This window comes from Terrapene carolina, unplaced genomic scaffold (genome assembly GCF_002925995.2).
Source record: "Terrapene carolina triunguis isolate 2854851 unplaced genomic scaffold, T_m_triunguis-2.0 Scaffold69, whole genome shotgun sequence".
NCBI classification, from domain to species: domain Eukaryota; kingdom Metazoa; phylum Chordata; order Testudines; family Emydidae; genus Terrapene; species Terrapene triunguis.
The window spans coordinates 59,621,192-59,636,075 of record NW_020664420.1 but is presented as its reverse complement, the minus strand read 5'-3'; the positions used below and the strand labels follow the sequence as shown (position 1 = coordinate 59,636,075).

Genomic DNA, 14,884 nt, shown 5'->3' with positions numbered 1-14,884 from the left:
ATTGCATCAGTTTGCCTATGGAAATTCAACTGGAAGATTTCCAATAGTTCTGATTCCCCCTTGCCCCCCCCTCCATTTATTTTGTAATCAGATATTGATAGAAGTTTTTGAATTAGTGATAAGAGGGCTGGAATTGTGATTTCTGACTTGGATACATACAAAAGGGTATAGTTGCATATAACATCAATTTATTTACCATGGAACCATGTTGGAAGAGCCTATATGGCTATTGCCAGGGTTCAAGAGCCAAATCAAACAGTAATGGAAACAGTGGGCACCCTTTCCTGAAGAGGCTGAAGGTAGCCAAAGTCACATTGTTGGTTATATTGTGGGAGGCCAGTGAGATCAGAACAGTTGGATCCAGGAACTAAACACAGCTCCAAATCCAATTTTTTGTAGGGTATAAAACATAGTTGCAGCCCACTTTATCAAAATACTTTCCTGTATTTAAGACTAAAATGGCATATGGTTTGGGGTAGTCATATTTCATTGCTATAATATCAATAAGTTGTCAAAGATTAACAGAGCCATGGCAGCCTCTGACAAACCTGTCTTGATTTGGAAGTATGATAGAGCCCAAAACCTTTTCCAGTCTCGGGAAAAATATTGCAGGGACTCTTGGCAATATGTTGACATCACTATTAAGTGAAATTGACCTATAATTGGAATATAGTGGCATCTCTTCCTTGTTTAGGAATAACTGATATTAAAGCTTTTCTCATCATAGGCAGAAGGGTATCCTCTATAAGTGACTAATTAAATATTAAATTAAATAAATTTCAAGCATCTTGTCAGACAAAAGTTCAAGGAAGTGTCTATGGAATTTAACTGAGAAGCCATCTGGCCCAGGGGCTTTCCCTACTTTTATATTCTTAATCGCTCAATTAACTCATCCTATGTTTGGGGGGTGTCAAGGTTTCAACACTGGGCTGTAGTCATATTTTGAAAAATTGATCCAAAGCTCTTGTGGAGGGGTTTGTGTCTAATTTGTACAGATCTTTATAGAAATTAACGAACTCTTAAATTATATTTATCACAAATATATTAATAACCATGTTTGTCATGGCTGGCTGAGATTTTACATGCAGAGGTCTTCTCTCTTATGTGGTATGCTAGCAGCTTGCCTGCTTTTTCATTTGATACCCAGATATCCTGCCTGAGTTGAAATAGGGTGAATTCAGCGTGTGCCAAGTATAGCTTGTTGAATTTATATCTACAATTGATCAGGGATCATAACCTATCTAGAGATGGGAGTGTGGCATAAGAAAAATCAAGCTCATTTACTTTTTTTCTCAAGGGGCATCATATTTTCTCCATGTTCCTTCTTCTAGGCAGATGCAAAACTAATAATTCTACCTCTCAATAGGTCTTGAGCATCTCCCACAATAGCCTGCTAGAAGCTGTTGAAGGTTCATTTATCTCCAGGAACAAGCCAATTTCTTTTTCAATAAGAACTTTGAAATGGGGGTCTAATAAAAGTGAAGAAATAAATGTCCATCTAAATGGCCATTTCTTACCCGGTTCTTTTGATATTTGAGGAGTTTTATAGGGGCATACTCAGAGACAGCAATTGGTATCAATGGAAGAATCAATTACAGAATTAACCAAGTCCCTGGAGATCAAAAGTAATCTATATGGGAATAGGACTCATGTACTGGGGAAAAGCATGAATAGTTCCTACTCATTTGGATGAGCTGTCAGATATCACATAGTCCCAGGACTTTAATGTGCAATTCCAGGCCATTCTATTTTTCGTTAGTTTATGACCCTTATAACAAAAGGCTCGAGCCCTCAATTAAAATCCCCAGAAATCATAATAGGGGATATGGGGTTCTCCATATAATTTAATAAATAATATATGAAAGATTTTAGAATCATCTAGATTAAGCCCATACAGCAATGATTATTTCAGATTCATTTACCGTGACTTTATGGATTAAAAATCTGCCCCCCAATCTGCCCCCCTGAAGTTGACTTTGACATTGTTACTGCTAGCACTTTATGGAAGAGTATGGCTGCTCCTCTGTATTTGGATGAGAAGCAGCAAGACACTGCTTCTTCTACCCAATCACATTCTAATTTAGCAGCCTCATCTGCGGTCAAGTGTATCTCCTGCAAAAAGCACTACATCTACCTTTGCTTTCTATAATAACTAGTACACTTTTTTTCTTTTAACACTCCCCACAGAGAAGGGGAGAGGGAGGAGGAAGGAATCTATGGCTAAAACGCTGCAGATGTTTGTTCTACAATTTTTGGATTGTCTTGCCAGATGATTGCCACTTGTCAACCTCCAGGGAATAGGGTAGGTGCAGGAGAATTGGGCTGATACATCAACATTATTTGCAGCCGCCTGCAGGAGCTTGATACAAATCACATTCATGTAGGTTGTAATTTTCTTGAGTACTGGTGTTCTAAAGAGAGGTGAAAGGGGGTGCGGAAGAGAAAGTGTAATAAGGGTATATAGGAGAGGGCTCTGGAGAGGGGGAAGGAAGAGCCCAAAAAGGGGTTAAAGTAAAAACATCAGGACACATAACAACTTGACCTATTGCCAAACATGGCTGGGCTCTCTTTGGTGTGCAATGTTTTCTCATTCTCTCCTGAGTGGTAACTCCACTTAAAAAGTAAATCATAATGAAAAAACAGCAATTGGTTTAATTTAGTTTACGGCATTACATGTTTGACAATCATCAGTTCTAGAGAGTGCGGGCCAGAGAGACACACCATCAAGGCCAGGAGCTTCATCAATACCCACTATTTAAAAACAGGCATCCTATATTTCCCAGACAGCAAAGAAATAAGCACATTGTAAGGAGATAGAAAGGGAGCATACAGTCCACAAATGTGATATTTCTTCACCTGGAATGTCAAGTATATGCCCGTGTGTTATCCCCTAATTGTAATCTTTTCAGTTTGCCAAACCAAACACCAAAGAACTGGTAGTGCAGCTTGGAGCACTGTGAGAGATGATGTATGTTGTGGCGATTATTTTCCCAGGGCTACATGCTCCCCTCCCTTTGTTTTACAACCAAACATTCCATTTCTATTCCCCATATTAAATTAATATATAACTGACAGGAGAAATTCAGCTGCTTCACAAATTGTAAATTTATGCACCAAATAGCACAACTGTCAGTCCAATTCACCCAGTGACTCTTCCATACAATTTTCATACTCCATGTCCATGGACTCAGGGTCTGAGCTTATAGAAAATGTTAGTTTGGGGAAAGGCGCTGAAGAAGTTGACAGGAGGCTTTAGGGGAGAGGGGATGGAGCAAGAGGGGAAAAAATTGGGGAAATAGAAGATGGAATAAGAGGAGCCCGGGAGGTATGAAGGGAGAGTAAGGTAGGGGAGGTAGAGAAAGGAATAAGCAGTGGAATAGAGAGGAAGTAGGAGCTGAGGGGGATGGCAGAAATCACTAGTCCATGTAGCTTAGCAACCGCTATTCTCTTCTGCTCCATTAGCCCATACGGGGTACAGTTCCATTTCTTGGCTCCTGTGCATCTTTTCATGACAACATACCAGGAGGAAAGCTGCTTCTCATCCTTCCAGCACATCAAATGTCACGTCACCAGGCTTTGAGGATCCCCCAGTAGCTAGATGAGGTGACACAGCAAGGTCTCTCGCTGAGACAAATTTTAAAAGATGGAATCAGAGCTCTCAGGTTCCTACAGAGCAACAGGCAGCTGAACTGCTGCTGTGATCTCTTCTGTGCTGAGCTAACACATAAATCTTGTATAATCACAAACAAATATTTCATATTGATCTATCCAGTTATGGATGTTGTCAAATGTTTCATTGACTCCCCAACACAAATACAGGCACAAAGGCACTAAGTATTGTTAATACACAATTTCAATAAATCTTTTTCACAGTCAATTCTCTCCCATGAGATCAGTTTGGGATGAGGTGTTCCCCTTAACAACCATTCTGGGGTACTTCACTGTTAGTCATTTGATGAGATGTGATATCTATGTCCCAAAAGTTAATAAAATAAACGCTTGGAGCAGAAGAGAGAGCCCAAATAAGTTACTTAGTCCCAGTCACTGGATAAGTTTGGATGTGCAAGTAGGGCAGACATACCGATTGGGAAGTAAACTTGGCATAAACTAGAACAGATGCTTAATTCACTGCAGGCTATTTAAAAATATTTGTGCTTCTGATTGCTTTTGGAACAGATACACTTCATCACCCAACCTTGATGTAGAACTCCGCTGGAAACTTCTTTAAAATATTGGAGCCCTAGCTGCTTGGCAAGTTCCCTTGCTCTTCTAAAGGCTGATCTCTACTCAACCACATCTTTTTCTAAATCTTGAGAAATCACTATTGTATTTTGTGACATCCCCCAAAACAGTTCTGTGTCTTCATGAGCTAGCTGCATTATTTTTCCTTTTACAGTAAATCTGAGAAATTTGACAATCAGTGTATGAGGCTTTGGCTTGTCAGGTCATGTTAGGAGCCCGGACCTATGTGCGTTTCTAAATCATATTTAAAATCATCCGGCAGACTGAGCACTTCTGTAAGAAGCCAGGGAACAAATTCTAGTGGTTTGCCTTTCTCTGCGTCTTCCGGTATTCCTGTAATTCTCAAATTATTGCAGTGAGCCCTTTCCTCAAAGTCTGCCTCTTTAGATTTAGGAGAAGATAAGTCTGTTAGGCTTCTCTTCACCTTGGTAGAGAGTCCTTGTACCTGATCTTCCACTGAGGATATTCTCATTTCTGCTTCATTCACCTGTCCTGTCAGAGTTTGTAGAGAGGAGTTAATTGAGGTAACAGTCAATAGTATTGTGGCCGTTGTGGCCTTGATATCTAATGCACCTGCAGCAACTTTCTCCAGCAGAGCCACCACAGACACCGTGCCTGCATCAGCCATCTGGTTCAGGGGCCGAAGGGGGTGGTCTCTGTTTTCTTTGTATTTAAGCCACTTGCAGAGCCCACAGCAGTCAATTATTTGTCTCCTGACATTCCAGGGTTTTTGAGGTACCTGTTCCTTCACTGGGGGAAGGAGTCAGTCAGGGGCCCTGGTTGCTGGATGGAAATGGATATTAGCTGAATGCTCTGGAGGTCAAGGGATGTGCTCCTCCATGTTGTGCAGCACCCCTTGGAGTCCAAAAATCCACATTTACACATTTATAAATCAGCATTGGAGTCGGGTAGAATCACACAAGTGTAAAATGGATGCGAGATCTAAATTGGGGTGATAGTATTTCGCTATGTACTTGCTTTTGCAGCTGAAGCAGTGGGTCAGTAGTGGCCAAAACAGTAGAAATCTGAAAAAAGAATCGTAAACTCATCATATGATTACACATTCCTCTGAAGTAACAATACAGGTGGCTTTAGTAAAGATAGGACTTTTTAGACACTAACTATGCTCAACCGTTGATACCTGGATAGAAACACATGATCTGTATGCAGGGGATAAGAGTGGTAGGTTGTCCTATAGGGAAGGAAGGTGTGATAATCAGTTGAAAATCAGTCCTGCTTTAATTAATGAAAGAGAAATTCTAATGGTCACCAAACAAGGCATAGTTTCCAAGGTTTTTTCACACACTTTTTAACCTCCGTGTTAATGACATTTTGAAAGAATTCTCATGGAAGTAGAGCAAATAATTGATTGGTTTTCAGTTTGCTGGCCAAAGCACAATACCCGAAGGAAAAAATAAATCTGCTCCTTTCAAACTTAGTGATTTTTCCCCTCTACATTTTTCTTGCTGAAAAAAAATTCATTTGTGTTGAACAAAACAAGATGGGTCAATTTGAACTGACATTTTCTAAATGAACCGGAAACAAACCATTTTTACTTTTTCAAACTTTTCTTCCTCATTTTTTATTTATCTGAAACTATTTGCAAATTAGGGTGGAATTCGACTAATAGTTTTAGTCGCTCTGAAATGGCATTTGTTGATTAATTTACTATCTGCTGAAAATCTTTTGCCCAGCTCTCCATGGAAGCTTTGAGGCTTGCTGACCTTGCTGGAAATTTTCAATCTCCATAAGAACATAAGAGTGGCGATACTACGTAAGACCAAAGGTCCATCTAGCCTAGTATCCTGTCTTCTGACACTGGCCAATGCCAAGTGCCCCAGAGAGAATGAACAGAACAAGTAATCATCAAGTGATCCATCCCCTGTCTCCCATTCCTAGCTTCTGACAAACAGAGGCTTAGGACACCATCCCTGCCTATCGTGGGTAATAGCCACTGATGGACCTATCCTCCATGAATTTATCTAGTTCTTTTTTCAACCCTGAATCCATTACATACCGTGGAAGAAATTATAATCTCTGTAACTTCAGCATTGCACTGTTTGTCAAGATAGAAGACAAAGTTTCTAACACCCATGAAATCTCCTTTTTAACAAACTTAAGGAAAGTCTCAAACTAAAAAGTTTTTGTTACGACAAGTTTAAAATTTTTATTTTAGTTCAAAACCATTAGGTATTTACACCAACTGTAGCTCTGGCTTTGGAACTCCCTGCCTCTAACACCATCTGCGGTCTAAAGATTTCATTTCCCATTGTTCTACCCACCATTTCCCTTTCTAATGTAGGTCATAGACACACTACATACTAGACTGCAAACTGTCAAATTAATAGGGCTGAGAACCTGACCTTCCCCCTTACAAGTGTCTCTCTAAAACCCAAAGGCACATTTTAGTTTCAACATAGGAGTCAAGGACAACACTTTTTCCTCATCTACCGTACCCTTCATTTTTACAGACTGTCACTGTACTTCAGCACTGGGTTCTAGGATTGATATTCAATCCAGGATTGATTTGTTGAAAATACAGGAACATAATCTGTTATTGGATATTTGTTTTTTAATATACCAATTCCCGTCCACTGGATTTTCAGAAGGAGGTGGAGCTAGTGTTAGTATAGTTCAGATTGCTAAACGTTTGTTCTAATTTGTATGTCTTCATGTTTTTTTAAAGTTAATTTATAGCTTAAGAGTCAGCAATATCTTAAACCAAAGTGGGAACAGAAAAAGGACGAGTTCTATTCCTGCAACAAAAGTTTGACCTAGAAAGTAGAGTGCAAGCGGTACAGCATATATGTGTAAATGGAATTGAATTAACTGCTATTTCCTTCTTTTCTAGCTTTCTCTTTTTCTTTTTACTTTCATGTTTTTAATTCTTCTATTTGTACCATTCTTTCTGTTTCAAGAGAAAGGGTATGTTTACACTGCACACTCCTTTTGGTGGTGTTTAGAGTACATACACAACACGCCTCCCAAGCACAACTGTATATAGCAGTTTCGATGGTGAGGCACTGGTTAGGTGAGTAGACACTCCTGAATCCATGGGTGTGTACCCCACAGGGTTCTCTATTTACCCAAGCAGTTTCTCCCCATCTACACTGTGATTTTTAGCAGTATAATGTCCTGCTACCTCACTCTGCTGGAGTCTTTCCCTACCACGGGTGGGGAAAGGCTCCAGTAGTACCCTGAAGTGGGGAAAGACTCCAGCAGTGGGGAGCGGCCAGAACTTTCTTCCCTGCAGTGAAAGACTCTGGCAGCAGGAAAAGCTCTGCAAGGGGAAGGCAGCAAGGAAAGGCTCTGGTATCTCCCTCCTGCTGACCCTTTCTCACTGTCTCCCCCCAACCAGAGCCTTCCACTGACACATGTAGCTATATAAGGTAGCGTAGATGCAGCCTGCTTTTCACTGCAGTGTAGTAACACATGTCCAACATGCCACCACCAGTAGTGTGCAGTGTAGAAGTAGCCAAAGAGTAAGAGAGAGTTTTCATTCTTGGGGGGAGGGAAGAGGGAGGAGAATGCAGAGCTCAGCTTCTGCTTCACTTTGACTGCTGCTGGTAGTTAGTTTTGAGCTTTGGAAGTAAGTGTTGGAGAAAAGAGGGATTAATTGCAGGAACAGTCATCCTAAAAGTAGTCAGTAAGAGGGTATTGCTGCCTGTCAGAAGACGGAAGAGAATTATACTCATTCTCATGCTCTGAGATGCAAAACTTAATTAATACAATATTCTGTTTCTGCACTGTCTGTTTCTGAGAGTGATTAAAAGTCTGGTACGTTTAGGGTACTCAAGATTCATGCCTGACAGATCAAAAGTCCAACTGTTTAGAAAGGTTTTTTAATGTTCTTTGCTCTAAGAGCAAATATGTAAATAGTGAAATGATCGTGTCTCTTGGTGCTGGCGTGGTTTCTAAGTCAGTGGGATGGGAATTTGTTTTTGTATTATAGTTAATATTTGTATATTAATGAAATAATTTCAATGCAATACTTTGCACAAAGATTTCAGATGCAGATCTTCAAAGTACAGTTTAAACAATTAATTCCTAGATTCTAGCATGGTTATATTATTTAAAAGATTCACGACAATATTTCTAAATCTTTCATGGACAATTATTTTTTTCTTCTACATTTCAGGTACAAATATAAATAAATGTTTTGCAAGATATTCTGCAACCTTGTGCAACTAAAAACCTACAATATCCTTAGTGCATTGGAGTTTTGTGTCCCTTGTTGCCCTGTGGGTTATTGTAAAGTTATTTGGTTCTTTCTCCTGTTTGTAAAACATGAAACACAAAAGGAAAACTGAACACAGTTTGTGAGAATTCTATATAGCTTTTCTTTACTAAGTCTTTATAATGTGTTGCAGAATATATGGTAGTTGGAGTAGAGGCCTGGGAACCAGGAACCTTGGATTCTATTCCCATCTTTCCTACTGTCTTTATTGTGTGACTGTGAATACATCATCCACTGTAATTCAGTGTCTCGGTTTCCCCATCTGTAAAATTGCAATAATATCCACTTCATAGAGTTTTTTGAGTCTTTACAAATATAAAGTGCTTTGAGATCCCGGACTAAAGATGCTACATAAATGCTAAGTAGTAGTAGTAGTGCTATTACCAATTATTCATACATTTATAATATTAGTGACTTACAGGGAACTTAACACTGTGGCACTTATGCTTTACAAAATACTTCCTTTAAAATCAAATGAGAATGACATGAGCATATGACAAGAGAGCATACACTACACTCTAATTTAATTAGTGATAAAAATTGCTGCAAATATATTTAACACAGTTCACTAATAGCTAATGGCCACTGCCATGTAGTCCTTACAAGTTAGACCAGGAGGGATATGCCTTTCCTTTTCATTTGTATATCACCCATTGTCAAGAAACCACAAGGCTCCACTGTAGCTCAGCTGAACTCTGCACTAATGAAGCCAATAGACCCACCACTGATGTCTGAGCAATTCAAATCTTGTATATTATTGGGTTCTACCATGCCCCAAACCGTCTATAATGGTTGGCTTATTTGTAAACCAGCAAATATGATTGTGTGGTATGGCTTTCCAGTGAGAGTCACAGATGAGATTTGCATCCGCTCCTGGTTAGTGGCAGCTGGAGTATTGGCACCCTGATATACCTAAGGTAAAAGGAATGCTGACCAGATCATACTCACTTTCCAGAAAAATCCACCTCAGTTTGACCCAGTTCTATATGTTGTTAGACCAAACATTTCACACTTGTTTCCTTTGTGGTCTTTGCTCCCATGGTGACTAATAATTAGTTCTGGCCAATTGTGCATGTACTACATATTATAGATAAGAGTCACTAGTTGGTCCAGGGACCTGCCTCTGATACCTTCTCATGTAATTTGGTTGAGTTCCTGTTAAAACCCAGTTGTGAGCTTCACTTTTTACCATTGACATGGTTTTGAAATAAAAGGGTATTCTGTGAGTGTTTGATTAGCAACCAACTCCAGAACACACTAGGAAGAATGATAGGTTCTCAAACTTTTGTACTGTTGACCCCTTTCACATAGCAAGCCTCTGAGTGCGACTCCCCCCTTATAAATTAAAAACATGTTTTTGTATGTTTAACACCATCATAAATGCTGGAGGCAAAGCAGGGTTTGGGGCGGAGGCTGACCCCTTGCAACATCCCATTTAATAACCTCACACCCCCCTGAGGGGTCTCAACCCCCAGTTTGAGAACCCCTGGTCCAGAGCAAAAAGCCTTTACTGAGAAATTGTGTATTCTTATTTATGACACCCACTATCCTTCCTTCCCTGAGTTGACCCTATCCTCTTGGTGCCCCACTTGTAAGCCACTTGAAGTAGGCATCATAGGCCTCGTTTTTCAGAAGTGCTGATCACCCAGATCTCCAGTTTAAGTCAGTGGAAGCTGTAACATTGGGAGCAGTTGAAGTTTTCAGCACCTCTGAAAATTGGACATCGTGTCTTTTTATCTTTATTAAGTGGTGCCCTTTCTTGGACACTGTAAAACAATAAATAATAATAAAACTCATGAAGAAAAAAGAGCCAGCAACATTGCTATCTGAGAGTAAACATAATGGGGCTTGAAAAAAAGAGTGCTTTTGGCTGGCCTTCACTTCTTGTAATATGTTTAGCAGCCCTCCAACAGTGAAGAGCTAGGGCAAGTATGTGTGTTTGATTATTCTTTAGACCTTGTGTCTTTCTGGGCTTTGGAGTGATTCCATACAAAAACATTTATTCAGAAAACAGCAGTGAACTATTACCAGGCAACAGTCTGTCATAATGTATAGATCCATTCTTCAGTTATAAGTGGATGAGGAGAATGTCTTTTCTAATATTGCTGCAGGATGTACATTTATTTGGATTGACATATAAACATTATTGTAATGATTTGTTTGTGCATGCCATTGATTGACTAAATGGGGGCATTGAGTTTTCCAGTTGCACTGCTTGCAGAAGATTTTTGAAGGGAACCATTAATTAGTATCATCATCCAAATTCATGACTAGTGTAAGTAAGACTTCAGTGGACTGTCACATGGCCTGTTATTCCCAAAATTATTACTAAGGCCAATAATGTGTCAGATTATCTAATACAACCATTGAGTTGAGGCGAATCCACGTTCCAGTAGCAGCAGAGTCATTTCAGTTTCACTGCACAAATATGAAGGGAGACGGGCCTCACATAGGTGGCAGGCAGGCTTGGGTGAGCAGCGATGCCAGCCCCAACCTTTGGGAAATATGGTCACCCTATCTAGTATGTGAGTTGCTGCTCGCCCAAGCACTGCCTGCCCCCTCGCGGGGAGAGGGACTCAGGCTAGCGGCTCAGGCCAGCCCCGAGCGGTGTCCCGTTTTGCCTTTGGGAAGTATGGTCACTCTGCCTCTACAAAACAGCTCTGCAACCTGGGGGTAGCATTCTTTTCCCCATTCCCTGAGGAAATATCCTCCATCCAACCCATTACTGGGGACTGGGTCCCTGAATTTAACTCTTATTCAGCAGAGTTTTGTTGGCAATAAATCTATTTAATTTCTTTTCAAACTTTAAATTGGAGAAAGCTAGACCTTGTGGAATAAAACATGTTTACACCAGTTCTAAAGATTGCCTGCATTTTAAGTCCCCAGTTTCTTTTAAATATCTTGACTTAGTGTTTAACTACTGAAGTGAACAATTTATATGATCTCAGTTGTAAGCCTTTACTTAATCAAATCCTTGGTGGTGACTTAAATCACTGAATAGGATTACTATTCTTTCATACAGAGAAGGTAAATTTAATTAAAATGTCAGTATTACCTAAATGCAATTATTTGTTCTAGAGTATGCCAGAGATTATTTCAGAGAGCTTTTTTTTTTTAAACATTAGACGTTACTATGACTAAGTGTATTTAGAAAGAAAAGGATTGAGAGTCATTGTCTGAGGAGTTTGTGGCAACTTGAGTCCATTAGCTCAAAATATGCTTCCTGCTATATCCATCCTTCACTTACGTGCACACTGAGTTCAACCTTTTTTATTTTTACAGGGAAATGCTGAAAAATATTAAAAAATGGGAATACATGAGGTTAATGTTAAAGTTACCCAGGCTATATCGTTTGTCATATTGTGCTACTCCCAGGAAGGCAGGATTGTGTTCGTGCCTTTGTATTTTGTGTAGCCCTACTCTGGTGGACAGATATTTGTTTAAATTCTCCAAATATAACAATTGTAAGATGTAGTATTTTAGACTGTTAGGTATAATAAAATAGTACTCTTTATACAAGATCACTCTGTCCAGAATGAGCTGGAAGCTGCCTGCTCCTGGAGAAAGAGAGAGCAAGAAAAAACGCAATAAAAAGACAGCACAATTTTTGATGTAGGTCTGACTACTTTAATCAGGGTTCAGTTAACTATTATGGTAATAGTAAAGGCTACTGTTTATAGGAAGATTGAGTGTTTTAGAGGTATCCTTCCTATCCCAATGAATTTGAAAGAAGGCTGTGATTTAAAGGGAAGTTGTCAATATGAAAATCACATTTCCATATGAAAACTGTGACAGGTCACTGCTAAGGGACTGAAAGAGATTAGAGAAATTAAGTTGATCAAAGTGAAGGTTAAGTGGTCTTGATTGCTCTCTGTAAATACCTACATGGAGAGAAGCTTTTAGATAGAGGCCTCTTCAGCAGAGAACGGGCTTGTCCACATGGTGGGATAGGGGATGCGCGCTAGGGGGGATGTTGATTTTTACTGCTCAGTAACGTAGGCACTAACTGTTCCCTGATATAGCCTGAGTAACTTTAACATTAACCTGATGTATTCCCATTTTTTAATATTTTTCAGCATTTCCCTCTAAAAATAAAAAAGGATGAACTCAGTGTGCACGTAAGTGAAGGATGGATATAGCAGGTCTACAAGGACCAGTTAATGCATGACACATTAGTGGGCGTTAAAAATCACACAACCTTAGTGCATATTACTACACTGTGTAGACAAGTCCAAAGATATAACAAGCTACAGTATTGCCAACTCTTGCATTTTTATCACAAGACTCACAATATTTGTTATTTTCTTAAAGCTTTGGCTACTGGAATTAAGTGATTATATTTGCATCCCAGCTCTTTCTTTTTTTAAAAAAAAAAGTCTCTAGCACTTGTGGTTGCAAAGAAAAGCTTGAAAATGTGATCTAAAGTTTGTTCAAAAGGCTCAAAAAACAGAAGGCAAATACCCTACCCCACAAGTCATCCCCCCCATAATTTTTAAGTCAATCTCAACATTTTGGAGGGCCTAACTTTGAATGCTTTTGGTTGAAAATACTGAAGACCAATGTCTGTGAGGATAATTCAGCATTGGACTATTTAACAATGGATATGAGGATTCCCCATCATGGAGTCTTTAAATCAAGGGTAGATGTGTTTCTTAAAGGATACACTTGAGCTCAGCTAGAAATTGTGGATTTGATGCAGAAATTGTAACATGGACAAGCAATGTGATGTCCTGCAAAGATGAACTTTAAAAGTCAAAGTCACATATTTCAGTTCTAAGGTTGTAAAAAGTTTTTGAAAGCATTAACTTTGTGCCTTCAACTAAACCACCATCAAAGAAACATTTTAGTATTTGAAGAAAAGAAAATGCTGGAAGCCTCTGATTTCATATAGCCAAAAGCCAGAGCAGAGTTTTGCAGGTAATAAACGGGGGGGGGGGGGGATTCGTAATAGAACTGCTAAAGCACTCTAAACTATAGATATGCTAGAGGGCCCATATAATACTAGCAAACAGTTACTCTGTCATTTTAATTGTACTACATTTTCGGTAATAAACTCTTCTCAAATTAAAGAAAAATCTGGTTGTCTCATGCTGATGTCTGTATGATGTTTCTGACTATTCTAAACCCTTTTTACAGAAAAGTGAGAAGGGCTTTTCATTAACTGCAATGCATCTTGCCTGTCTGTCTTATACGGCACATGATTCCAGAAAGGTGTAAAAGCTTTTATAGCAGAATGTGTCAGTACTTACTGAATATTAGTACCTTTTCAGACACTTTCCTCTTTATTGTATTTCTCTCAATAGCTAAGAAACCTTTCCAGCCTGGATCTACGTCATATCACAGAACTGGATAATGAAACTGTGATGGAAATAGTGAAGAGATGCAAAAACCTTAGCTCTCTCAATCTCTGTCTGAACTGGATCATTAATGACAGGTAACTTAATTATACCATCTAACAGCAGTAAATCTCAGAGAGCAAAGTTAACCCATTGTATTGAATAATTGTAGTCAATGATGATTCATAGCAGTTTGGAGGGAAAGAACTCCTAAAAACTGATGTCTCTGTCTATGTTGGGTAAATCATCTAGACCCTTATTTTCTGGTGCATGTGTCATATTTTTAATAGTAGAGAGTGAGTCATTATAAATGAATGAGGGCATTATTCAGTTTTTCTTGTAGATAAAGTCAGAATGTGCTCCTTGATTTGGTTGCTTGAGATATAGAATTCCTGTTTTCAGTACTTCTGCAAACAGGTGTGCAGCATTTGAACATTGCTCATGGGCACATAAAATCCAAACAAAAACATGAGTATGTAAGTAATGATAATTTATTTGTAGGTTCAGTTTGTGGAACTTGTATTTGTTAGAAGTTAGAGAACTATAATACTGCCAGGCTTTTGGAAAAAAAGTAGTGTGCATCAGTAATAATTACCTTTAGATTAACTTTAGCTATGACTTTATAACTTTAATTTTTCCTGTTTCCTTCTGTCTGTAAGCTAATCTTATATTTAAAATTAAGAAAAACCTCATGGGAAATTTAAGTTTATGCCTTACATGGGGTGGAAAATATTGTTAAAACATGAGACTAAAAAGTTGGAAGAGTCTTTTAAAACAATTAGAAAATATATCAAAGCCACTCCTTTGAAGTGAAAAGCAACAAAAAATTCTTCCGAGTGAATTTCTACAAAAGTAGTTATAAATGCTGAAAATAGAGGCTTTAAGTAGAAGCCACGAGATATCCTTAAATTACAGTGGTTGTTCATAGTGCATTTCATATAACCATAAAGACATTGTTTAACAATTATAATATATTTCTCTTCCTGACCACAATCACAATTTTATTTTTAAACCTCTTCTTACAATCTTTTTTCTTTATCCATTAAAAAATTATACCTGAAATAAAAAC

The 14,884-nt window shown here is 38.7% G+C and overlaps 1 protein-coding gene across 1 annotated transcript in view; it reads left to right on the top strand.

Annotated features, from left to right (window-relative positions):
- The window catches only part of FBXL17 (F-box and leucine rich repeat protein 17), a 443,616-nt gene that overhangs the window by 151,411 nt on the left and 277,321 nt on the right, over nucleotides 1-14,884 (top strand). Inside the window, exon 6 of the mRNA XM_026649192.2 lies at nucleotides 13,783-13,913. Coding sequence (XP_026504977.1) covers nucleotides 13,783-13,913 — 131 coding nt within the window. The remainder of the gene's footprint in view (nucleotides 1-13,782; nucleotides 13,914-14,884) is intronic.